The sequence below is a fragment of the Passer montanus genome, unplaced genomic scaffold, assembly GCF_014805655.1.
Source record: "Passer montanus isolate IOZ18808 unplaced genomic scaffold, ASM1480565v1 scaffold10, whole genome shotgun sequence".
Classification (NCBI taxonomy): Eukaryota; Metazoa; Chordata; class Aves; order Passeriformes; family Passeridae; genus Passer; species Passer montanus.
In genome coordinates this window covers 22996826-23024494 of record NW_024356505.1, presented here as the reverse complement: position 1 = coordinate 23024494, position 27669 = coordinate 22996826, and the positions used below count along the sequence as shown (strand labels likewise).

Genomic DNA, 27669 nt, shown 5'->3' with positions numbered 1-27669 from the left:
AGGTGGAAGCCCTGCTCAGGGCTGCAGAGCTGCTCTGCAGTTTGCTGTCTGTGCTGGGGTGCAGGGCAGTTACTATCCTGTCCTTCAGGCAGAGTAGCTATTAAGGGAAAAAGGGCTAAGTGTATTTTCAAGTCAGATGGCATTAGGGATCTAAGTGAGAAGCCCTGGAGAGGAAAAAAAAGTGAGCAAATGTTAGTATTTGGAAGAAACATCATCGGAGATTCAAGTTGTGTAATTTTGTGAAATGTGAAATTAAGCTCCAGGAAAGGACTTGGAGTGGGTACTACTCAGTGTTTGTGTATAATCCTTTGAGAATTTAACCCATTCTTAAGTTCCTAATTTCTTTTTGAAGAAAGCCTTAAATAGTTAGTAGGAGTAGAAAAACTAAGAAATGTCTTACTCCATTCTCCCTTTCATATTAGCTGGAACAAGGACAGAAAAGTACAGTAAGAATATTTTAAAAAGGGGTGAAACTTCAATTTGTGTAGACAAGAAGTGGCTCTTTTTCTCTGTTGTTTTTCCTTCCTCTGAGTAGACACTCTGAAAATTGCTGCCGTATCTACGAGAAGCTATCTAATTCTGATTGATTAGTCCATTTGGCTAACTTAACAGATACAGTCATTAATTAAATTAACCATCCACATAAAAAGAAATTCAGCAATTCTTTTGATGGGAAGGAGGAGATGAAAGTTTCAGAGCTGTGGCTATCAAAGCAGATTGGTTCATAGAGTATGGAGATAGCTAATCCCCCCTGAAGTGAAAAGAGAGATCATGTATGAGCAGAGAGGAGGTTTCTGGGTAGGCATGAGGATAAAGGAGAATTAAAGTGTCCCATGTAGTGAGATACAGAAATCTGCCAGCTAAGTGGCTTTTTTGAGTTTATCTTGCTGTGTGTTTTAGTTAGCTCATGGCTAATACTGAAAATGTTCCAGGACTTGAGTGTAATAACAGATTATACAAATTGTCCTTTGTACTCTTACTGACTGGCAGATAGAAACATCCATTCTGTTCCCTCTCATCCAGTTTTCCACTTTCTTGCTCTTTGTTTTACGACAATCAACCTGTCTTATCTTTCTTGGTGTACAAGGTGAGCTGTATTAAAAATGTCTCTGATAGTCACTCCTTCCATAGCTAATATTTCTGTTAATACTTGTTAGAGGATGTACACCACTGGGAGAGAATATTTCATTTTATGGGAAGCTTCCTCATCTTCATGTGCCTGGTACCCTGAGAGTGCCCATTCCTCTTCCTGCAGCCCTCTCAAGCAGGAGACTTCCTTCTCATAGTTGGCTCTGCCCCAGGGGCTAGCATTAATTGTGCAGTTGATATGGCATCTATCTCTTATCAGTGTCTCCATCATTTCCTTGAACCTCTTCTTTTCTCTTGAAGGTCTCCATATGTCTGTTGATAATTTCCTGCTGGCATTCTACCCATCCAGACCTTTCTGCTGATTTCAACTAAAACCTTGTCCTCCTTTTCAGTAATGCATCTTCCTTCAGATCTCTCACTTGGTGTTCTTGTCTGGCATCATATTTAATCTGAAATTTTAGGTGTACATAATGGAGAGTTGTGGAGACAGGTGAGGGTGAATAAATGATAAAGAATTTCTACAGTGTTCAAGGAGACACAGCAATGATGTCGAATTATCATGAAGCCAGTAATTTTTTTTATTTGTAACATTGATGCTGACAAAAATACATTATAGTGCTATGTTTATGAACTCCCTTTATTTCTACCTTTCTTAAATTTTTAATTCTTCCTATGGTCTCTAAAGAGAGCCCTTTATTTTCAGCTCTTTTTGTTCTGTAACTGTTAGGCTTTTCAGTCTCTTAAATCTGGAGAGTTAATTTTTATTCAGAAGCTGGTGATAGGCATTTCCTTCTCTACTTGAAAGTTTGTATTAAATTTATAGGGATAATTCCCAGGTTTTTCTTCATTTAATATTCAAATGCAAACCTCTTCCTTTTTAAAACATCTTTAATCACCTTTTTTTTTTTTTTTGTCTTGAAGTGCTTTGTTCTTCATTTAATATTCAAATGCAAACCTCTTCCTTTTTAAAACATCTTTAATCACCTATTTTTTTTTTTTGTCTTGAAGTGCTTCACAATCTCTTGTTTTTTCTTTCTGTTTCTTTAAACATTTGACCTGTTCTGTCCTGTTTTGTCTTGCTACCATGTTTTTTTAACCTTTTTTTTCTTCCTGGAGCAACCTCTTTCTGCTGGGAAACCCATCTATATCCAAAGCTAATCTGTTTTCATGGGCTCTCAATCCCAGCTTCATTTTGGTAAACTGTTGATTCAAGGTAGAATTTAAGTGCATGAATATGCATCACCTTGGATAAGGATAATTTCTTTAGCTGGGGGCCTGTTCTGTAACAAAATTCACCCAGCTTGTGCCTCTTGTGTGCAGTTGTTACTGGGAAGGTTGGAAGAGCAAAGAGGAGCTTGCTCCTTTTTTTTTTGTTCTGGCCCTTATGCTTTTGAATCTGTATGATTTCTTTAGCTGGGGGCCTGTTCTGTAACAAAATTCACCCAGCTTGTGCCTCTTGTGTACTGTTGTGACTGGGAAGATTGGAAGAGCAAAGAGGAGCTTGCTAATTTTTTTTTGTTCTGGCCCTTATGCCTTTGAATCTGTATGGGATAGGCTCATGGACTTTAGATAATGCTTCAAAAATGCTGCTGCTGTAAACAAAATGACACTACTTAATTTGTGTACACTGAAATAACAAACCTCTGACAACAGAATCACCATTATTAGTGTAGCAGTGTTTTTCCTTGTAAAAGCAACAGATCACATGTACTTTTTTCTGTGAAATGTTTTATTTTTAGGTGTTAACATATGCAGGTTTTTTCCATGCCTTTTCAAAAATTTTGTACCAATGCCTCAGCAAATATTTAAGAAAATCTCATTCTGCAATATTGTCAATTATAGTGTTGATGTTTTTTCTCTATAATTTTTCCATCCTTTGTGTTTCTAAGATTTTTTTTCACAATCTGTTTTTTTTTCTTTTTAATGTGCCAGTTTTATTTATAATTTATACTAAAACTACCATTTAAGCTGACAAAGATGGTTTCTAGGATAGGAACTAAATTATTCCTGTTTCATTTCTACCATAGGAAAGTGTGTATTTATTTATGTTGAAATGCATATTATTTTAATGCTTATTGTCTTATCTTGCTTAAATAATTTTAATCATATTTCACATGTATTTTAATCTAGATTTTTGTTTGTTTTAAAGGAAGGCCTTCTAATAAAATGATGCAGTTTTGTGCTTGTACTGTTACTGCAGACAAAACATGACTTCACGTAGGAGGTGATACCTTCTGGCCTGAGTTTTTAAGATTGTGTGTAGTGGTTAGTTTGTAGCTGAGTTTTTAATAGTGTTGGTTGCATTATTGGATCTGCAAGAGTGTTGTGGTTTTTATGATATTTTTAGTGCTGTGGATCATAATAACAAAGCATATCATGTCTTCATTTATGGGTTTTTCTACTGATTAAAATATTCTCAGACACATCCTGCCATGTTACTTAGGACAGGCTTTAAAAATGTTTCTTCATTTCAGATCTGTGGTCTGTATGCAAGCTGTGGACTCAGTCCCCAGGAGCTGTGCGGGCAGGTGACCTTGTGGTGTTTCCCTTCCAGACAGGCTCATTTTGGGAATCAAGGCACTTGTGACAGACCTTGAGAGGGGTGGGAATGCCAGCAGCTCCCCAACTGTTTCCAGACCATTTGTCCTCAAAATAAGGACCAAGCAGGAGGAAAAATGGATGGGCCTGTTTGGAAATTGTTCTTTTGGCCTACTTTGAAAGTAAATACAACTTGAACACCTGGGTATGTCCATCACTGGGGTGGTGGGTGGGAGAAGAGCAGCTGACTGACCATCAGCAACCCTGGAGCTGGATGCCACGGGACACTGTGTAGCCTGAGGAGAAGCAGGACCCTCCCAAGGTGCAGGCAGAGCAGCCCAGCCCAGGTCAGAGGGACGCTTGGCCAGCTGCCCAGTCCCAGTAGCCCAGGGCTGATGGTGAGGGAAAAGTGGAAGAGCTCAGCAAGCATGTATGAGGCTTTTCCAGAGCCGTTTTCCAGGACTCCCAACACTTTGAGTCAGGTACAGTGTCTGTTTTTGGCAGCTCCCAGTTACATCCACTAGCTTGTCCATTCCCAGCTTGAACCAGTACAAACCTCTAGCATTTGTGCTTTCCTGCACTATGTTGAACATTGTCATCAGCAGCTGTGCCAGAAAAGGTTCTTTTTAATTAGTGTTGAGCTCACTGACCGCTTTTGTTACTTTCTAATGCTTGTGTTGTACAAGGCAGAGAATGATCAATGTCTTTGTTTTCTCATGCCAGACACAATTTCCAGATTTTTGGGAACATAACATATGATCTTCCAGAACATTAAAACATTAACAGCATTGTCTTTTAAAAAGCAGTAATTTTGTTAGACCCACATGAGAAGAACCTGTGTTTCTCCTTGTCATCCCCCCAAATACAACTCTAAGGTCAGAGTTAAGCCATTCTGTTTGATCTCTGTACTATATACTTTCTTTACTGTCTTACATTTTATAATCTCTTGGCATGAAAACCATTGTGTCCATCTGATAGAGAGGAAGACATTAGTTTAACTGAGTCCTTCTGAAATAATGAAGAGTAAAGGTAGAACCCTAAGCTATAAAGGAATCTTTATTAAAGTTATGGAAGCATAAACTTCTGCTGAAAGAGTGTAGTCAATGCTGGGAAGCTATATCACTAACTTCAGCAAGCTAAACTAAATACATTTTAAGAGAACATCTGTCTAAATTACTAAATCTGGAAAATGCATACGAGACCTTATAGAAGTCTTTGAGCTTCCCTCAGGGCATAAGTATCCTAAATATTTAATACTCTCTTCTAAGAGGAATCAGAGTATTGTAATCAGGAACTCCACAGCATCTCTTTTAGGTGCTCCTCAGTAATGGGTCAGCTGCAGGCACCTGTGCCAGGCATCAATACAGATATTGGGGCTGGCCAGAATTAAAGGGGCTCACGCTGGTTCTGCAGTGGCAAGGGAGTCACTCACTCTTTCTTTCACCCTTATTGAGAGCTGCTCATTCCCTCCTTTGCATCAGCTCTGGAGCTGATTGTACCTCTTGTCAAGGGGTTTCAGTTACCTAATGCAGCAAAAACATGGTTTTGTTGAACCCTCCCGAGCACCTTGATGAGTGCCAGTGCTGACACCAAGAGTATTTTGATGAGTGTTAGCTCTGGCACCGAGAGCGTTTTGATGAGTGTTTGTGCTGACACAAGTTGGTTCAGTGCTTGCTCCTGAGGGGGCATTGAGACTTCCAGCTTTCAGCAGTGACCAGCTGTGAACTCACTGAGCCAGAGGAAAGCCCACCTCCATGGACAATTGTTCCATGGATGCTTCCATTCAGAAATTTGTTAGCATTCCTCGTTTTGTTGCCTCTGTCCCTTACACTTAGATACAAAGTTGGGGTTTTTTTAACATCCAATTTCCATTGGCTCATTGACAGTCCTTATGCCTTTGAGATTCTGCCAGCATCTTCTATAGCCCAATTAGTTGCTCCTGTGTCTTGGTGTGTAAATTGAGGTGCGTTCACATTCCCTCACAAGTTAATTTTTTGCTAGACTTCAGGAGACCCTCTGTGTTTCCAGGTAATGGAACTTTGTAAGCAAAGCTGCCCAGTACCTGTCTGCAGTATTTGAAAAGAGGTCTCCTTTGGGCAGTGATATTAATGATTCCTCAGTTTGACTGGAAATACATCTTCTTTGATGTATTCTGGGATGACAGTTGTGTTTTCCAGGAAGACATTCTATTGATCTGCCAAATCATTTTGCCAGAAACAAGTGTGGTCATGTCTCTCTTTCTTATAAACCAGGTCCTCCAAAATATGTAATAGAAATTCCCTCCAGCCCTTAAGTGCATAAATTTGCTGTTTGTACAATTGAATTTGATCCTATTTCTAATAACCAGTCCTGAAGATCATCCAAGGTCTTTCCTATGGGAGTTTTTTCAAACTTTTTTATTTTCCATGTTTTCCAATTTAATGTTACCAACATATTTCATTGGAATGCTCCTGGTTTTGGTGCCTGGGTAATTAATACAAATATCAAACTGGCAGTTTTTAGGGATGATATTGGAGGATCCGTACTTCCAACTTTGTCCTGCTTCGGGCTCATTCAGGGTAGTCACCAATGTGTCTGTGAGCAAAAATATCCATGGTCCCGCTGCCTGTTTGGCCAGGATGAAAGTCTGGAAAGCTGAGCTACAACTGCCCTGGGCTGCTCTGCTGCTCCTGCCCTACCTTCATGTGGTCAGTTCATGTCTAAGCTCAGGTGTTTTGATATTTGAAGGAGAAATACTAAATTTTGGCCTCTTTTGCTGAGCAGGTTTGTGCTCACTGCCTCCTGCCCCCAGTGGCCAACTTGCCTCTTGTCAGGTTTTCTTTACTAATTCATCATCTCTTCAAGCTTAATTGTCACTGAGGTGGAACAATAGCAAGGCTTTATACTGATTAATCTCAGTAAAATTTTGTAGTCTTTGAAGCTGCTTAGTGAAATTTACAATGTGGATAATGTGGTCTCTTCCAATCTTACCAGTTCTGTGATTCTGTGGTTTGCCTGACTAGAAAATAACTATGAGGAAGATAATTTGACTGGTTTAACATTTGAATGGCTTAGTAAATACAGCCTGCATTTAATTTATATATGTTTGCCTCAGGTCTGATTGTTTTTGCTCCTTGAAGTTTGTTCCAAGTCCTTGTGTACATGGAGGCTGGGATTGCTATTGCCCAGAGCCTTTTCCTCTGGCATTGCTGGGGCTGCAGGGCTCCCAGGGGTGTGTGCACCTGCTCTGTGAGCCTGCCTGGGCTGCAGCTCCTGGGGCCCACGGCTTTGCCTGCCCCTGCAGTGTGGAGCTGAGCCCACCACCTTGGTCTTAGAAGGTGATGTCATTGTTGTGCCACTGTGTCCTTTGAAACCTGCCAACACAGCTGCTGTTTTCCCTCAGACTCCACCTGGATTCCAATTTCCTCAGACTCCATCCTTCTGCTTTTTTTGCTTTTTTTGAAGTTCATCTGACTTCTGTGCTGTTTGCTTTTAGCAGCAAATAGAAGAGTCTCTTGAATTACAGTCAGTGGCAGTGGCTGGTTTTGGACCTTCCATGAACAAACTCCCCTCAGTTTTTTTTCCTTGTCCCACCTTCTGCTGTTAAAAATCAGTATATCCCATGCACTGTGTAACTCCATTGGACATGGTTGTTTTAATGATTCTTATGAACATTTTAGGAAAAGTATCCTGTGGGTTTTGCCCTTTTCAAATGTAAATGTTTAATCAGTGCTTGCTGAGAGGGAGTACAAGAACACATGCACGAGGCTTATGGTTCTTTTTTTTGTCTTCTTGCAGTGACCTGCTGTCTTCTGAATATCTTGAGAGGCATATCGAGCAAGGTGGGAAGACAGTGGAAGTTAAAGTAAGAATTTCCTTTTTATGTTTCTCTTTTTAAATTTGCTTGGCTTTTGATGTTCATGAAAACTCACATATTTTTGTGAAAGGAGAGATAACTGATTTTTCAAGTGATTTGTTTTACTATCGTGAGGCAAGCATGTTTCATGTTTTCTAACTTTCAGCTTTAAACAAGGCAAATACACTCCATTGTCAAATTTAGTACATTAATGTTTATATCAAAATGGTACCCATTAAAAATGTATTCATAGTAGTTCTTTTTGCTAGTAAGTATATGTCACTTTTGATACTTCTTGAAGAAAGTATTTTTGTTTTGGTAGATAGCATTTTCTCATTGTACCAAACCGCAAGTTTGTTGGTTTGCTATGAGCTTTATAAATTTGAGAATAGCAATATTTATTGTATAATATTTCCAGATATCTAGTCACCAGTTCTGTGTTTCTTTCTCTGTGTCCTTGTTGGCTTGGTGAATACAAGATGCTATTTGTTGCTGTTGTCTTGTGTGAAACATCCCACAGCCTTTGCAGAAGTGTTTTGTTCTTTGCATGCAACATAGGAGATTTTTCTTGAGGACCCTCTATTTGTTAGGACTTATTTTATAGATGTCAGCTATAACTTTTGTATCAATTATTGTAGATTAAGAAGTGTTCAGAAATGTATTATATATGCTACAAAATGGAAACTCTAAATTTGCCTATCAGGTAAATATTAGGTAAAATTTTGTTTAAAGTTTACATTGTATTAAAAGAAATCCCCCCAATTATTTTACTAAATCTGAGATAATCTAAACACTTCAAAACAAATGCATTAATCTCTGCAACATGAAAGTGGAAATGGAAATGGGCAAAACAGTCCTTTATCCACTGGATAGCTGAAGATGCAAGTTTCGTTTGGTTTATTCCCTTCTGTCATTTGAAAATAGGAAGTCTCCTCTCCCACTATTATCAAGATAATAGTCTGCATACATTATCAGACTGAGGCAAACACATACGTGTTCCATTAAATTGTAAAGACTAATTCCTCAGTCAGCTCTGCTCTGCAGTCAAGAAGTCTTTCTTGACTGAGGTTCAGAATATGAGTCAAAGCAGAAATAAAGATAATAGCTGATGTTAATAAGAGAAAAAACAACCCATTTGTCTACATTTAGATATATATGCAAGTTATCTAAGTTAATCCATCCAAGCCCTGTCACTGAATTGTTCCTGATGAGCAAGCCTTAATCAAGCAAGGAAATGTTTGAAATCAGCAGCTCTTCATATCTAAGCACTGTTTAATTGAATGGGAAAGTGATGGGAGGATCAGGCCTTTCAGAGGAAGGGTCAGGAAATGCTCTGGGTAAAACAGCTGCAAGCCTCAAGGGTCCCACGGATTATTTCTCCTTGATTTAGATGCTGAGCCAGGGTCAGTGTATACCTTCAGGGGTGGCTATCACTGCCTTGCTCAGTATTCTCAAATCTGCCTGAAGTAGAGAACTATCACTGCTGCATCCAGCTTGATGCTTGAGGTGAGCTGAATTGGGAGTGAAAGGGGCTGCAAGGACTGCAAAGGCTACAAAAGACAGGGCTTGCTGCTCGAGTGGTGAGTTTCCGTCCCCATGCTGCCCTGTACCATGGGCAGGGGTGCAGGGGTGGCTGGGCTGGACAGGTGGGCTCCTCTGCCCCTTCTTTTCCACTGCCCCAGGAGTTCTGCAGGCAGCAGTCCTATGGAAGCATGCTAAGGAAGGGAATGTAAGGTTTTTGCTTGTTTTGTTGCATTTGAGTATGTGGGATTGGCAGAGAGGGAAGCAGCTGCTGTGACAAAATGTCAGAAGAGCCTGGTGGCCACAGTCACAGGAACATTTTCATAGAAGTTCAGATACCAAAAGATTTTTGGAAAAGTGCAGACTACCGAGTACACTTTAAAACCAGACACTGGGTGAGGCTGATTTCAGTACTCAATAGCTGTTTATAAATAGATCTGGTTCCCTCTGACCAGTCAATATTTTTCAGAGCACCTGTAAGTTCATTTTAGAGCTTTGTTTGTCTGTTGAACAATTTCTGAAAAGACTAGCAGTATCTGTTTGCTTTGGTTTTACATCAAATGTTTTGAAAATCTTAATGCAACCATAAGAAATTTCCATGATGGTGATTTATTACCTTTGATTTGTTTGGGAATTGTCTGGGAATTGTTTACCATAACTGGTAACATAATTATTATACTAGATTTTAGGGATTGTGCAGATTGCTTAGATACTTATTTAAAATTAGCTACTAAAAGGGTGCAACTTGGGGATAAATCACAAAATATGCACTCTGCTATGCATATTCCAAAGCAGAAGCTGAAGAGGTATTTCAGAAAGGAGACAGGTTTCTATCAGTGCTTCAACATGCTGCTCTTCACCCATCTCTGTGCAGTTTATCTTGGGCTGTAGGCAGAGACAGAGGCGGCCTGGCAACATCTCTCTTGCTGCTTTGGTGGGAGAAACGGCGACAGGAAGAAAATGTCCATCTGCCATCCACTGCCAGCTGCAGGCTTCGAGCAAGCCTGCTCATGCAGAGAAATTGCCTCCTCTGTTCCTTGCCTTCTTACCAGAGAGGTGTATCTCAAATTCCATAGACATTCCCCCTTCTCTGTGCAGGAAGACTGCCCAGACACACAAATGATCAGTGCTGCTGTTGTGCCACCAGCAGTATGGCAGAAGAAGGAGCTTTGAGGCGCGGTGTGAAGGCAGATGTACGTGCACGCAGCAGTTTGGGAATGTGTCTGGAAAGCGGATCCTGCCTTGGCTCACATGCAATGTGGAGTTGATAACTACTTTTGCCACTCCTCCCCCTCTCCTTCCCTCCCAGTAAAACTTCCTGTGCTGTAAAATGCATATGGATCTTCTGCCATTACTGAGAATACTTCAAGGAGGAGAGGGGGGCAGGGGAAGGGAGAAATGTTTATACCATAAAAAATACCACTTCTTTAGTAGCAAAGGGATTTTTACTGTGAGAGGTGTCTTCAGTTTAACATACCTTTTTGTCATAAGAAGATGCTACATTACGTTTGATTTCTGCATAATTATTAATACGTTAGACCATTGTGAAGGTGAAAGAAATTACAAATGTTTTTGTAGGGTACCAGCATTTAGCTGCTGCAGAGGAGAGGCTTCTTGTTAATTTGGCACCTCAGTTAGGCAGCACCTAAAACATTCTTATTAAACCAACAGCAGTGTGCAATGCCTAAGAAAAACAAAAGGAGCTAGATGATCAAATTATTTCAGTGTTTCCCCCCACAATCTCCTCTACTGTACATCACATCTCTACCAGGAAAGCAGGAATGTTGGCCTAAATTCTCTGTGGTAGCAAAGAGAATAATCAATTAATAAGAAAGAGAAAAACCCTTCTTGGCATTGCCTTTTCCTGATTGTGTCATTCCAGACCATCCTATGCTCATAGCACATCAATACTCAGCCTGTGTATACCTAATGTTGTTGCAATATATCTGTGTGTCCTTTTATCTCTCTTTCTCCCTCTTTTTTGGTTGTCATTCTGTCACTGATGCTGTCAGTGAGATGAAAGGCAAAAAGCAGCTATAGTGCTGAGTAATTCACATTGCTGGATTTTTCACCCTCAGAAGAAACAGCTGATATCTATTCAGTGATATTTTCTCAATAAAATGTTTCAGTTTTCCTCTTCAGAGTGTGTAGAAATAAATGTTTCTGCTTCTATTCCCCCAAAACAATGGATACTTCTATGGGTTCTTATGAAATTGCTTTCTGAAAAAGATGAAGCTGTGAAAATAATTAAGTCAGAAAACTTGCACAGGTAGAGATGTGGTAGATAAATACCAGAAAATTTTGATGGCATGTTTAAATATGGCTATAGAAGGAACTATAGTTCATAGGCAGTCCTTAAAGTCTGAAATTCTTGTGTGTGGTGGTGTAAAAAAAGCAGGTGTATTATGGGCACAAAATTACAACAAGAGTACTTACAGCATAAACTGCTGCTTTTTCTTCAGCCTCTCAGCATGTTCCTATGATAGCATTGAACAACATGAATGCAGACATATCAAATGCTAGGTACTGTTTTTCTCTGTTGTAGCGTTAACAGAGGAGCTTTGGCCAGGCTTGTCCTGTGGGTTAGGACTGCTGTGTGTCCCAAGCTGTGCTGAGCCCTTCAGCTGGGCCCTGCAGTGCCCAGACCTTGCCCATTGAGCTTCCTTCAAAGCACTCACAGCTGTCCTGTCCAGCTGGGGGGACCCAGCACAGCCTCCTGCCCTGTGGGGGTCCCAGCAGAGGGGCCACCATTGTAGTTTGGCCAATCTGGGGGTTTGGGGCAAGTGCATTTTGATGCTGCTCTGCAACAAAACAGAGCTGTTAACTTGCAGAAATAGTCATTATGTTGTGTGCATTGCTTGACTAGTAGAGTCTGCAAGATGACTGTTATTGTAGCTTACAGCTATTTTAATGCTTCTGCACAAGGGGGAAAATTACTGTTCTTCATTGTCTTGCTGTGCTTAAAGCCTTGGCTAGTGTGTGCCATGATGTGTATTTGAAGGGCTCTTAAAATGTCCTTTTTAAGGAAAAATTATGCATAAGGGAGAAAAACATTAAAATCTTGAAAGACCAGAGGAGTCTGGGTACCCTTGATAGGGTCGATATTGCTTTTTTTCTTAAACTTTCTCCTTCAGATCTGGTCTCCTTGAGCAGTCCCTTGACTAAGGACAGTGTGTGTCAGTGCACACCTGTGCCTGTGTTTGATGAGACCATATCCAAGTAGCATTCCAACATTTCATTGTTATCTCCACAGGTACAAACTGATCATAAGTCTACAATAATTTGTGGTGCAGCCAGATTAAACACTTAACCAGTGAGCAGGTCATTTTAATAATTGACTGGTATGTTTCCAGTCTTATAGCAAGACTGGAAACCATCATCTTCCAGTTAGGGTACTCACTGTCTGAAAAGAATTTCTTATTATTCCTCAGGTTTTGGTAACTCACCTCTTTGTAACCACAGAGGAAGGTGTTTCAGTTGCCAGGGAAGCCTGTATGCTAAACAGGCTTTCCTGCAAGGGATTACATTTTCTCCTGAATAGCAGAGTGCCAGCTGGGCTGGCAGAGGACAGGATGGGAGTGCAGGAAGACTCAGCCCTGGGAGGCTGGAGCCTGGGGCTGGTGGGGAGCTCTGTGTGCATCTACCTGAAACTTGCACAACCTGCTGATGAAAACTGAAAAGAAGAAAATCATAAATAATGCAGGAATTATATATGCCTGTTTCTGGCAGAGTTTTTTTGGCTGCATCCAGAGACTAGAGAAGCCATAATTATCAGAAAAATAATTCTCAATCTGGTTTGAGAGAAGACTTTGAATAAGGGTTTCTGTAATGTTGTCAGGTCTCTTTCTTGCACCCTCAACAAGCTCTCTTGGCAAATTACTAACAAATCTAAGCCATAATCTACTTTTTAGTGATAGCAGTAAACTAACTGAAGAAGAGCTGATGGGGAGTCTGCGAGTCTGACACAGTTTAGCAGGGGGTTCTTGCAAGGTTGATCTTCAGAGTGCTCTCATCAAATGTTTTCATTAATGACTTATGTGAAAAAAGTATGTGTATATTAATGAAATTTGCCAACAGTGCAACACAGAAGTATTACAGTGCAGAGAAGGATCAGCTGGAAAACTGACTATCTTTTGACCAATGGAGTAAATAAAAGACTGAATAGAACAAATGGCAACTTCTTACACTTAGGGACTAATTATAGGTGCTTGTACTGTACAATGAAAGTTCACAAATTCAAAGTTCCACAAGAAGGGGAAGATTAGAGTGCAGTAGTGGAACGGAATGGCAGGATGGAAGCAAACTGATCCCAGAGTATACCAGTCAAATTGCTTTCTCTAGGTTTTGACTGGAATTAATGTGTCTTGATGAAGAGTTGACAAAATTTTAAAATTTCCATGTATTTTCAGTTACTCTGGATATCTTTTTTTTTTTCCCCCAGTAGTGTTATGCTGTCACACTAAGTCCATAGGCATTGAGAAATATCTCACTTTCCTGTTGCAGCATTTTTTGAATTCTGGAAGCAAGTCCTTTAGGGTTTAGAAAACGTAGCGTCCTCTATAGGATTCCAGGGCAAGATAATTAGCCCTCATACATAGTGCATTTTCCTGACCTAATGATCCTGCAGGCTGGCACTTTTAATGAACATTTAGAGTAGATTTTTTAAATATCTGATTATCTCCCTGTTATTACTCACTTACTTTTTATATACATTCTGCTACCAAGGAGAAGAAAATTAAAAGTAACAGCTTTCCATATTAGGAGTCATTCCCAGGTCATGGTTTTGAATATACTACACTAGAATGAATCCCAGATCATGATTCATGTAGGATTTTGCAGGTTTAATTATCTTGTCTCCCTTTTCTTTGTGACGTAAAAAAAAAATAATTAAAAAATCCAGTAGGTTTAACTAATCCTGCAGGGGAAAAATGTAATAAAGTGGAAGTCTTCCAGAGATTAAAAAGTACATTTCAGTGTGGATGTGGACCCCAGTGATGGTGGATGCTTCTGTTGAAGTGACAAGTCAAGTGACTGTGTGACCATCAGGAGTCACCTCTTGGGTACTCTGTCACAGTTTTGTCTTGTTCCAGAAGGAGGATAGCTTGGACTTGCAGAAAAATCTTGTCTGCCTTTGTGCACTTCATGAGTTATTTTCCATGAGTTGCAATAACATATGACATACATAACTAGAGAGTGGTAGCAACCAAGTGTTCTGTAATCTCAGACTGTACGAGGACTGAGTATGGCTAAGAGAAATTAATTACTGCTATAACATTAAAGAACATCAAATCGCTTTGTAGATGCCCTTATTAAAAAATAAAAGTGTATTTTTGGATTTAACTTAATCCTTTGAGGGGGAATTAAGCTAAGCAAACAGAAGCTGCTGTACTTCTGAAGGAGTGCTTCCATGCAGTGTGCTTTAGCTTGACATCTTTACTTTCTTCATCTTGACTTCTGTAAGTAGCTTTGCCTAGACATATCTCTTGTTCCCTATGGATACCAAACTATTATAAACAGTAGGTTAATGTTTCTAGACACAGCCTCAAGCTCTGTGAATTTTCACTTAGATAGAAAGTTCTGTCATTCAGAAATAATGAGCCAATAAGGATATCAGAGCTGTATTGTTTTCTGTTTTCCTCAGAACTTTATGTCCTGTTGACTGATTGGTATCCATGTAGGTGTTGTGTTGTGTTTATAGTAATCTTGTGAATCACATTCTTACACCTTGGCTTCAGACTTACGGTAAGCTGATGAACTGATGTGGCAGATTGGAATGCGTAGATTAAAAGGAATTTTCATACTGTCTCTTAAAATGTTTGCTTCCATTTCCCTGGAACAGGAATGCAGGAGTGGGGCAAAATGACTATAATTTAAATTACTTGTATGCCATGACTGAGAGACACTAGCTACTGCTACAAGAGCTGTCTTAAAGACAGCAACTGAGTAGGCAATAAGAGGTAACCTTTTCTCCTCTGCCTCATCCTTGCCTGGCAGCTGATAATAAAAAATAATTTCCCCTAACACCAAGGTAAGTCAAGGCAAATCAAGAGTCTGTTTTCCAAGCAGATGCCAAGGCAGCTTCCAGAACAGATGGTGTTGCGTTGGCATGAGCTCTCTGTCCACACCCTGCAGTGTTTTGTGGGGCATCTTCTCTCATAGCTACTGGGCAGTAAACACAACCCTCATTTGGCCTCTGAACTGGAAGCTGGGCTGATATCTTGTGCCATCTGCTGAAGGCTCCTGCTGTGAGTCACTGATGGCAGTCGGAGCGAGTTGCCTGCGTGCAGGCTCCTGTCACATACACGTGTGTCTCTGTTTGTTAAGAGTGCTGCCAACAGTCTTTAAACATGGGCGTTTTGTGGAGAAGGCTTAGAAGTGGCTGTGCCTTATCCTAATTTTGGAATCCATATCTCTGATTTCAGAAACTGAAACAGTGTTATAATCTAATGTCACCACAGCGTGTCGGCTCTGAGCTGTCTGAGCACATGTGATAGCCATCCTCCCACAAAGGGAGGGCACCGTTCACAATTTCAGAACATTTGGCTTTAAGGAGACTGCAGTCCAGAAACTACTCTGCAAAGAGGTGGTGCCAGGTCCTGGCATTGTTACTGAGCTGAGTAAGAGCTGAACTCAGGGCTCAGCACAGCAGAGCTCCTGCCAGTTGCTGAAGTGTGTGTCAATTAAAAAATGTTTTCTCTTATTGCAGTTACACAGGTCAAAGTGCTATTTTGACTCTTCTATTTACTAATAGAAACCCATTCATAGCAAGTTGTTTTCTGCTGTAGAAGTCACTGAGCGAGGGTGCATTTTCTTTTCCTTTTGCTGTTGATCGTGCAGCCTTACTTATGTTTTTCTGTAACTGGTGCCCCACAATGGGTAGCCCTTTAAACAGCCTATTGTTATCTGGCAGCTCATCATTATCTAGCATTCACAGAATGGTGGCTTGAGCCTTAGCTGGCCTTTTGGGAACTTTCCGCTGCAAGGAAAGAGGGAGATATGTTACTAGGATTTGAATTAAACCAGCAATCTCCCTTCCTGTGGATTAAAAAGTGTTAAAATAGGAATATGTAGGAAAAGGAAGGTATTCATTTTAAGGCCAGTGCCTCACTGTTGCATGTGTTTTACTGGTCAGCACCTCTCTTAATTGCAGAAAACGGCTTACTTGGGTATCCAATGTAGAAAGCAGATGAATGTGCATCCTTATTTTCCTCCCCTGGGAAGGTCATAGTGTCTCTGAGGCGAATAACAAACCCTGCCAGTGTATGGTCAGCAGATGCCTTCTGCACTGTGGCTGCAGAGAGGAGTGAACTGCTGCCATTAATGACTGTCTGGGCTGTTTTTTCACTTTACTTATTTCATCCTTTATTATAATAGAGTGTTGGCTAATGTGTTTTTCATCTCTTTTGTGTCTGCTCAGCAGCTGATGCCTCTCAAAGCAGGGACAAACTATCTTAAAGGATAAAACTGGAAACATTTTATTTGCATTGCTGACATCTGTGTCTTACCATTTTTAGTGTCTTTGCCATGCTACGTACCCAACAGGTTGCAAGAAGACTTGTACTGAATGGGCAAAAGGGTTGCATCTGGTTAGAGATGAACTGTAGCTGTTCACATGGTAAATAGCTCTAATTCAGGATTTTGCAAGAATTATCAAACTTAAGCATCAAGATGAAGGCTATCTTATGAATTGACAACTATCATAATGATTAACTTGTTTTCATTGACCCTGGGGTAACTCTGTTGGGTTTTTTTAGGGTTTTTTTCCCTTGTATGATGTTATTACATTTTTATCTCTCCAAATTAATAAACTTTTTTAAAATCTCTATTTTCTGTACTGCCCTTGGAGATCACTAGTAAGTTGTCCCTCACGTCGAGAAGGTTCATGCAGGAAGGATAACTTACTGATCCAAGGAAATGGACAGCAGAGTGCTATGGGCATTGGCAGAAATTTTGCCTTGCAGGCAAATGAGTGTTGCAGGTTTGTGTCACAGCTGTTGTCACCAGGCTGACCTTGTCTCATAGGAGATGACATTTAGCCTAATTTTCTTCCAGACTCTAAAGTGACCAGGTTCAATTTTAGAGCAGAAGAGGGTAAATGTGCTGCTCAGACTTATGGCTGGCATATGTTGAAGAGTGCTCTGATTTCCTCTCATCTTACACTGAACCCTTCCCCAGTAGCTGGCAAAGGAGGAGGTTTGATTTGCTGAGATGGGCAATTATTGCTTCTGAGAGAACAGAGAGAGGCTCTGTTAGCTACAGGAAGCCAATAGCTCTTCACAAAAGACCATTGATGTTCTGGACTGAACTGTAGTTGGTGCTGGTTTCAGCTCTTAAGGAAAGTCTTAATTACCATATGAGACCAGAATATTTTTAGGGAAAAAAAGAAGATTTTTTTTTTTTCTGCTTTTGTCTTTTTGCTGAAGATACCAGTAGATAAGAGAGACAACTCCAGTCCTTCAGGGAGTGTTTCCAAGAAGAGAGTAAAAGAAGATAGATATGATAATCATATTTACTGTTTGGTGGTCTTAGGGCTTTCACATACTGTAATTTCTCCTCTAATACAGTGCATTTTATGACACATCTGCTATAAAACAGGTTTAGTACATGCCAAACCCAGCACAATTTCAGCCTCAGCACTATAGTGAAGCAACAACAGTAAACTTCTTGCCCAAAATTACATGTGCTTGAAAAAATCTGTCCTGTAGAGTACCTTTATGTGTCCTGATTCTCAGTACAGAACCACAGAATCATAGACTCATTAAGGTTGGAAATTATTTCCAAGTTCTATAAGTCCAGCCTTTGATCAAGCACCACCATGCCAACTAAACCATGACACTGAGTGCCACATTCACTGGTTTCCTGAACACTTCAATTCTCAGAATTTGTAGCTTTAAGTACCCACACAGGGGTCAAACTCAGAACCTTGGTGTCATTAGCACCATGCTCTAACCACCTCCAATAATCACGTGCATCAAGTACTTGGAAAAAAAACAATCTTCATTCAAAGAAGTGAAAATAATTTTTTAGCTTAATTTTATTAACTGGTTTGCAGCAAACTTATGTTACAACGATAGGAACATAAGTACATAAATAAAAAATGTCTCCTGGATGTTAGCATATAGAAAATAATGTTTTGTAGTGATAAGAACTGGTCCCTGAGACTGAGATCAGAGTTGTGTTTCTATCTCCACCAGAATTACCATGAACTCTAGTAGATCACTGAGTTGAATTGATTTGATTAAATAGAGTAGAATTTGTGTATCTCAATTGCATTTTTCCCAGACAAGAATTTAGACATGTTTTTGTTATATTTTTCTTTTCTAGATCTGTATCCATCATTTTTTTCCCATGGATTTATTACAGAATAAATTAATTTGGAGGTACTCTCATGGGACATTTATTTGAATCCCGTTTGAAAGATCAAAACACACTTTTGAGCCACAGACTGGACTCTTAGTAGGAAAAAATGTTCCTCCTGGTTGAAAAGACATGGTTTTGCAAACTAATGGAGCCTGAGATTCTATTTCTGGTACATATTAACTACATTTTCTGAGAACAAACCAATTTGTGTAATTACTCCAAATTCCTTCCACAGCTAGAAGCCTGTACAACTCCCTACTGATAGTCTTTTCAGCATTATTTCCAAATCCATGCACTTAATTCCAGTTATATCTTTTACAGGAATACTACTACAAGAATTCTCTTTAGAGTGTATTTTATTGCTCATAAGGTTTTAGATCATCCATATAGTTTGATTTTTAGCTTTGTTATTTGGTAACTGGTGTCTCTCTTTGTTTACTGCTTATTCATATGTTCCAAAAGGACCTGAAAGCCTTAAGCAGTTCCATGATCCTGTAGAGGGGGACATCCTACTGACTGAAAGAAAAAAAATTGCAAGTCAAAAGAGCTTAAAGTAGCTAAGATATAGGAAGTAAATAGGTGTAGAAAAAGAGGATAAAATAGAGAAAATGAGCCGAAATTACAGGAAAAACAAAGAAGGACATAGTCTCTCTGAAATCAAATTAACTGAGGATCTTGGTGGCTAAAATGTACATGAGTGCAAAGCAGAAATTGAAGCAATGTCCTTTTCACTGATACTTGATCTGTGTCCTAAGTTCTGGATAGTCATGGAAATGCTGGTCCAGGGGTGTTGGGTCATACACCTGCTGTCAGACACACCTTGGTGTAGCCTGGGATGAGTCAGCCCCAGAGCCTCTGACCAACGTGAGACAAGGAGTCAAACTCTACCTGTGTGGCACCAGTTTCCCTTCAGACATCAGAGGGGTGCCCGTGGTGGGCAGCATGGTGGTTACTCTGCAGGTCAGCGTGGTGAAGGACTTCCTTTGACCAGGCTGAGATCAAGGCTGTTTCACTGTGAGCAGCTGTGCTCTAACAAACAGGCTCCTGTACTCTCTTAAGGAGTGCACCTCAAGCCAGAGGCACCCAGGCATTGTAGCTGCTTTCAACAGTGGTTCCACATCTTGTAGAAAAGAGAACAGGGTTTCCTGATCAAAACACAAAATTACCAACATAGCCTACATATTTTCTTACCTTTAGTCTGATCCTTATTATTTTTTTTTTAGCATTTGAAAAATAAAATCCAAAGGCATTTAATGTCAGATGTCTAAAATGACTGTGCTATGCAACTTGCAAGTGGCTGCTGGCTTCTGAAATAGCTGTAATTGTAATGCCTTTCCCTCCCTCTGGTAAATGGACATAAATATTCAGAGGGCTGGGTACATTAGGCTAGGTAGATTATTCATTCATTTGCTGGAAGAAGTATTTGCAAATAAATGCTATTAAAAAAGAAAAGTACTGAAAATCTCCTTCATAGTTCTTTAACCAATGTGTAATGCTGTGCATTACAGCACAGCTAAATTTGGTGAGACACTAATAGGTAAGTTATTCTGAAGAGTAGATGTCAGTGAAAATTTAAGGGACGTTTGAATTTTTTTATTTCTAATTTTGCATACAAATATTGTGCAATACTGAATAAATTTGTTGCATGTGTAGTAGGGCTTATCAGTGAAAGCCCTACTACAGTGAAACCAGGGGGGATTTTTTTGAGTAAAGTCAGCTGGATTTAATAGAAAGGTATACATTTTATTTGCAGAAGAGGCAAATATTCATTTTCATTGTATTCCTTTACTACTTATTCTTAGAGGTTCCAGTAGCTTTGGAGTACTAGTGACTACTTCTCCTTTGGTCATTTTTTTTCAATCAAGCATTGTTATTATTTTGTTAGCATACTTTATCCTTAGAAGAAGGAAATTGCCTTACCCTCAGAGCAGATGCAGAGCATCCTGTCTGATGTAGTCATGTGCAGGGCAGATGTTGAGTCTAAGCCCCCTACTTCCAACTCTTTTTCTAGTCAGTGAAGAAAGATGAGCACTTCTGGAGTAATTTGTCTCTGAAATCCATCTCAGGATGTCAGGGGTTTCACACTGAGATTGTGAAATTCACCATTTGGTGTACAGTGTCGAGATGATGGTGTTTGTCTGAGTACCAAACCAAGGCTCAAAGAAGATGGGATGAACACCCACATGAGTGATACTGAGTTCCTGGTGCCATGTCAATGGCTTGGGAAAGTGTTTATGAAAAAGCAGTCCTTGACAGGATGAAGTGTGATGCTGTGGAATGTCCCATGGATTTACAGTCTCAATTTCCCATTTCAGGGAGGAGAACATTGCTATTATCAGGGAAAAATTCGAGGAAATTCTGTATCATTTGTTGCCTTGTCAACATGCCATGGATTACAGTAAGTCTGCTGTTTTGTTTTTATTGACCTTTGTTTATCATTCTTTTAAGGAAAACCAAGTTGTTTATAGTAAAATAACACATGTATATAGCAAAATAAATGCTGTTTATTTTCCTACTGCTTTGTCACCAATATTAAGTAATCAAAAATCTTCATTATTTACTTTTTTTTTTCCTAAACTCAGGACTAATGGCAGTGGCCAGGCACTGTTTTAAGATAACTTATTCTAGAGATGGCAGAGGAGAAGTAGCTAAAAATATCCTATTCTACAAAAATAAAAACAATGCCAATGAATTATTTGGAAATTGTGTCCTTTTCTTGTTGCTATAATGATGTCTATACTTTATTTTTTTTCTAGTATCTTTACAAAGAAAATGTCACTTTAGAATTTATCTTGTGTTATCCATTTTTGTTAACAGAATTTCTGGCCTTAAGCTATGTGTATGCATATAGTAAAATCTTGAAAAATGTAGAAGAAAAGGTATGAGGGTGCAATACTTTTTATGTGAAGTACATAATTTTACTCATAAATAAAGCCTCTGTCCAGTGAAGGTTACATAAAGCTGTGTATGGATTGTACAGCTTTTGGACCTGTCTACTTTTGGCACTATTGAATGATGCTAGTCAGGTTTTCAGATCAACCAAGTGCCTGTCACATCTGGGAATTACAGGATCTCAGCACTACTAATACTGACATCAGCTTGCAAAGTCATGGCACCAAGTGAGCCTGTGTGGAGATCAAGTGAGCTTTACCTTTTTCTGTGGAAGCAGGGTTTAGCTGATGGAAATCTTCTTCAGCCTATTGTCTATCTGCAATTATTCTGTAGTTCTGGTATCAGTCATATAAGTACTTTCATTTGAGTAGTGTCTTTTATAGTTGTAAATTCTTTAGTATGAAGGGGAGAACGCATGCAGAAGACTTGTCATCTTGCACTTGTCTGATTTACAGCTGTGCAGCTCAAGAAACTTGAGCCCAGTTTGAAGCATGGACAGTAAACCTAAAAATAGTAGCTTCCTAATGCATCCAGAGGCATTGCATGGCTTCCATTAGCAGTGGTCCATTAGGTCTTGGCCCCTGCTAACTCCTAGGAGAAAAAGCAGGAACAAAGGAGAGCCTGCATATGTCTTTCCCTGCCCTCTTTCTGTGAGTTTATGCTTAAAACTGATTCTTCTGCTGCTCTGTATTCTTCAATGGCCTGATATGCAAATTAGTCCCTTCTAAAGTTACATGATAGATGATGCATTTTTTTCATTGTATAATTCAGCTCTCTCTTGAAAGGTATCTCCCTGTCTCCTCTCCCCACCCTTCCTTCCATTTTCTCCCTTGATATAATAAAGTTTGAGCTGAGTTCTTTGACACAAGCTTACTCTCATCAAGCTGGTATTTCAAACATCCAGTATGAGAAAGTAATGTTTCCTGAGCTGTATTAAATGCACATTCTCTGCCACTGCATTTCCATCACTGCAACTAGCTCCTACACAGCTGATTTTAAATGATAAGTAATTATTAGAAACTCACACTGGCAATCAGAGCTCCTTGGCTTCAACCACACTTTGGAATATCTTGCTGGAATAAGGGTAGCTGGGCAGAGTTGTCTTCTGTAAGGTCTGCGGGGCAGGAATTTTGCTTTCATGAATTTTTAGGAAGTACACAAGACAGAACAGATGCCTTTAAGGGAATAACAAGCTTCATGTTTCTAAAGGTCATGCCAGTCTCCCCTTTTGCATATTAGTACCTCTAGATCTCAGCCAGCAGAATTATTCATACATGTGAAAAATAGTTGGGGTTTTTTTAATCAGAAGTTATGAGTTCTTCTTTTAGTAATGTCTGCTTTGCATCCTTCCTTTTATTAGTTAAATCAATCACATCTGGCCGACAGAATGCCTGAAATTATGCATGTCTTCTTAATGACTTGGCTGATGACAAATGTATCTCTGCCGCCTTAACTTCGAGCAAGCCATTTTGCTTGGACTTTTGTTTGTTTTCTGTGGATATCCTGTGAGTTAAGCCAGGAAGGACCTTGGCAGCGTTGCTGGGGTGTCAGCGAGCGGTGTTGGCACCGCTGGCAGCGGGCACGGCTGGGTCCTGCTGCCGGCTGCTGGGCAATGCAGGAACTGCCGCTGCGAACCCGCCTGCCGCGGCTACAGATGCGATTGTCTGAAGAACGCACATCATCGAAATGCAGGCTTTTGAAATGTTCTGCTTTCTCTTTAACACACCCGTGAGCGTGTGGTTTCTTCAGAGCGCGCTAGGTCTGTGGTAGCTGGTGGGAAAAGAGCCGTGAATGCTTCGAGCGGGGGCTCAGGTCTGTAGGTCGGCTGTGACCATTATTCTTGTCACTGTGCAGTGACCTGATCAGAGGTCAGTGCTGCTGGGAGCAGCAGTCTCACGACAAGCTCTTTGCTGACACTGCTTCAACTTGCAGACCCTGCTTAACTAAAGTTGCAATTAGAGGGAAGGAAATTTTGACTGATAAAGAGCTACAGGATCTTCCCAGCCTCCTTATTTCCAAGCAAAGAAGCTCCAGCAGATGCTAGAATATTTTGCTTAGACTGTATAGACAGTATTTATTTCTAAAGAATAGGCAACCGTGCAATTTGAAAGGTGAAGCAGCTTTACATTGTAGTTATGCTTATACTTGATATATGTTATACAGTCAGTAACCCAGGTTACTTCTGTGAATATCAATTTTGCTGATAAAAAAGTGTTGCATTAGCAAAAAGAAAAGGCTCTGATTTGGTTCCTTGTAATTCTTGTTTGCTTTGGGTGTTTTTAACAGTAACATAAGTAAATAAATAATCTCACTTTCATGCTGTTGTTGTTGTGTGCAATGTGCCAAATTTGAATTTACAGCTCATATTTAGGGCCAAGCTTAAACACTGTAGTAGTGGCCCTTTGAAAGTGACATGCTTGATGCAGCCTAATCCCAACCTTGTGTGTATGCCATGCAGTAAAGGAAAAGTTACTTAAAAATATTCTGGTTTGGTTGAAGATCAGAATGTATTGATGTAAGAAATAACATTTGTTTTTCTGCTCCTTCTATATTTATATCAACACTTTCTTTAAATGAAATGCTAAGGAAAGAGTTAATAAAAACCCATTAAAAACCTAAGGATAATTCAATTCAAATAAATATAATTTTTATTTGAAGAAAGCTATACATATGTTCCAAAAATGAGTTCCTAAAGACAGGTCTGTTGCAGGTAGATATCTCCTGCATGGGAGTGGGGGCTTTGAACTGGATTTTCAGTTGGTTAAATTAGTCCATTTTTTGTTTATATGTGTTGTAGAGAAGGTTTGTGGAAGAAAGAAGAGTCTGCTTCACCACAGGAGAAAATCTTTCTTTCTAAAGTGAAGAAACAAAAAGATTGATCCAGAATTGCATTCAGTTCCTGAAACCATTTTAAACTCTTCCTTTCCCAAATATTTATATTTTTAAAGTATATTAACTTTTAGAAGTTACTTTCATGTTGGGCTAGTGTTTGTTTATTAAATCTGTATTTACCTTTCCTGCTCTTGACAGTGGGATGTTCTATGATGGAAATCATACTTACCTTATTGAACCAGATGAAAACTACACTTCAGATGTAAGTAGAACTTACAGTAGTCCTGCTGTGTTTTTTTGAGTACAGTCATCCATGGGTACAGGGGAGGCATAAGGCTGTGGGACCAAAGGGTCATCCCCTCATTCCTAACTCATTTACCTTGAATGTGAGACTCCATCTTCACAGACAAAAGCAGACCTGTGATGTGTCTATATGTGTGTGCTCTGTAGCTCTTGGCTGTAGAGCACTGCAGCACTAGAGGAGGGTCCCTTGGAGCCTGTGAGTGCCCCATCCCCTTCCCTGGCACTTCCTGCTCTGGGTTTATTATATCACTCTCCTGCTGGTTTATCCTTGACTCCAGTTCAGCAGCTCCTGGGACTTTCATTGACTCTCCCTGAGCAGCTCTGGGAGCCTAATTTAGGCCTAGCTCTGTGTGCTCAGCCACTGTGTTTGAGGTACTCAGACTAAAAGGTGGTTAAATGTGGCATTAGCCATCACATTGCAGTTGGGAAAAGAAGAATGTAGAGTAATGGTGCCTGGCAACTTGCATGTTCTCTGGGGTATGTTTTGGGTAACAAGAACCTTTGGAATTGTCTGTTTAATGCTCATGAGATGGATTAATTTTTCCTGAGATCATATGGGCAATTATTTTCTATTTCAGGATGACTTCCATTTCCATTCTGTTTACAAATCCAAGTTGTTTGAATTTCCTTCTGCCGACCTGCCGTCTGGTATGATTTTTTTAGTATTCATGACTTATTGAGTGTTTTAGTCTAAGGACATATTTGTTGATTATATTTGATAGATCATCTTCTGAGAATATATTGTTTTGTTACATATACCTTATTTTACCAAAATTAAAAAAAATACTGAAGAAAACCCCATTCTGAAACAGTGAAAGCACAGGAAAAGAACCTGAAGTGATGATAAAAATCCTGAATCTAATGAATGAAATCTCTCCTAGACCTTTGCGTTGTGATATGTGTTTCTCTTAACAGGTCATGTGGTCTGTGGGCTGGATTATGTGCTGGTAGCTGTAGAGAGGAAAGGACTGAGGTAGCCTAGAAGTGATGAAAATAAACACCACCTTGATGGTGGTTGATAACTCTTCATGGGTTTTTCTGGTTTTTAGATACAGGGTGAGTACCATGGAGTGAGCATAAACCTAGGAGACAAGAAATTGCCCAATGTAATTTCTGTTCAGTGACTGATCTCCAGTCCCTTCAGCATCTTTCACAGTACTGGCTATGATGAGGGCCATGCATTTCAATGCAGATGAATTTGGAGGCAGAAGTGGTTTCAAGTGCTTGTAGTGATGAATGCCCATATTGTGTGTGGAGGGATAAAGGTATTTTAAAATATTGAGTTTTCATCTGAGAGGTTTGCTTGTTAATTGAAGCTAAAATTGCAGTATTTGTGACATATCCCCATTCTGTCAAGGATTTGCCAGTTTTACAGATGTGTTTTCCTGCCCTACAATGCATATCCTAGATAAGTGTAACTGTCCTTCATAGACACAGACATTTTGGAAGAAACCACCTCCAGTCTGGTTTCTTCTGGAGAGTTACAGATGTTTGGTTATCTTGTTACAAGCTATTTGTCCTATGGTAACATTTGGATCTGAGACCTTAAGGTGCTGAATACTACATGCAGATGGGTCCATCTCTGGAGCACTGTTTGTGCAGGTTTGCCAGTTGTTAAGCAAAGTAGAATCATTCAGGGAGCTAATGAGAAACGAAGGAGGAAAAAAGGAAATTGCTACAATCTGGTTGACTTAATTTGTTCTGAAGAAGGAATCTGAATCCAAACAAAACCAGTGTCCCAGCTTGGTGCCTCCTGTCCTGGGATGCTGATTGCCCAGGCAAGGCAGAGGCAATGTTGGGATGGAGGGACAAGAGCACAAAAGGCTCATGACTTTTGTGCAAGGTGTTGATTTCTGTGTCACAAAACTTCCTGTGTACCTGCACCTTACACAGGTACCATGCTTACTACCTGTGCTTGCAGAGATGATAGTGTAATGAGAGCAATTTATTGAACATAAGGTCAATAACAGAGTGCATAATTTATCACATTTTCTTGAGGGCATATAACTCAAAAGATTGGAAATAATGCAACCAATGCTGAGTTTAAAATAAATCTTCTATCTCAGGCTGTTAAACTAACACTGCTAGTGTTGGTACTTACTGTCTCTAAGCTGTTTTATAAGATTTCCTTAGTGAATTTTATATTTTCAATATTATGGAATAAAATTGTTTTCTGCTTTTAAAATTATGAAAAGTGATTAATTGTAAGTAAATGCCCCGGTTTCGCCTCCACCAAAGCTTTGATTTTCAAAAATCTGTCAAACTAGGGCTTTGCGGTCTTGTTTTGTTTATTTGCTTTCCCACAAAAATCCAGATATGTTTGTAAAGTTTTGATTTTTCTACAGATAACGAATGAATAGTTGCTGGCTTTGCCGTAAAAAGCCCAGCATGTGACATAATGGGATATGTTTCCATCTAGATTGAATTAGAATCACAGGATGGTGGAAAAGGTTAAAAAGGAAATTCACTTGCAGACTGCTGCTCTTCTCAGTTATGCAAGTATTTGTAATGTACAGGGTGCTAATCTTCTATCACTTTATGTTTAGGATCCCATGTATGGTGAAATAGACTTTAATTCACAGTCTGCTCTCCCGCATGCTCATACTTGTTTTTGTAAAATTGTTTGAAAAGGTGTTTCTGATGTTTGTAGTGAAAACTATAGTACATGTATAATATTACATCCTCATTAGGAAACCCAAAAATTTTATTTGTGTGGTTATTGAATTTATCTCTCTCTGTAAGTCATCCTCCATGCATAGTCACAGCTCTAGAGGATGAGAGCTTCACCAGTATCTCTGCTTCTTCCCTGCCAGTCTGGAGAGGTCAAACTGCTGTCTTAACTTGACTTTTTTTTTTCAATTAACATTGGCAGTTAATTGCTAATAGTATTGTTGTGATTGATTTTTTGAAAGTACTACAACAAAACTATTGTTAGCAGTAGCAAGCACTGTGCTGGCATATATCATCATAGGTACTCTCATAATTTATCAATTGGACTGGTCTAAGGAGATTTTTCATGAAGCCAAGATTTTCTTTTATCTTTAGAAGAGTGTGTATGTAAAGTAAGACTTCTACTCAGCATTTACACTGCATTAGCAATATACTGGATAGATCACCAGCTTCAGTACTGGTGTTAGAAAGGGGAAAAATTCAATTGTTAGGGATTACTCAGTATCAGTGATAGTAAAAGCATACGCTATTCTATCACGGTTAAATAGCAATGCACTTTATGCATCCTTTTGCTCCCTGGGTATTAAAAAATACCCCAAAAGCTGTTTCAGAAAAGAAAGTCAATTTAT

General features: G+C 39.6%; 1 protein-coding gene across 13 annotated transcripts in view; it reads left to right on the top strand.

The window, feature by feature from the left end:
- Positions 1–27669, top strand: part of ADAM22 (ADAM metallopeptidase domain 22) — a 132022-nt gene that overhangs the window by 51345 nt on the left and 53008 nt on the right. For all 13 annotated transcript variants that reach the window (XM_039708652.1, XM_039708644.1, XM_039708634.1 and 10 more), the window contains exons 4-7: positions 7405–7471; positions 20659–20741; positions 24266–24329; positions 24949–25018. In XM_039708652.1, coding sequence (XP_039564586.1) covers positions 7405–7471; positions 20659–20741; positions 24266–24329; positions 24949–25018 — 284 coding nt within the window. The remainder of the gene's footprint in view (positions 1–7404; positions 7472–20658; positions 20742–24265; positions 24330–24948; positions 25019–27669) is intronic.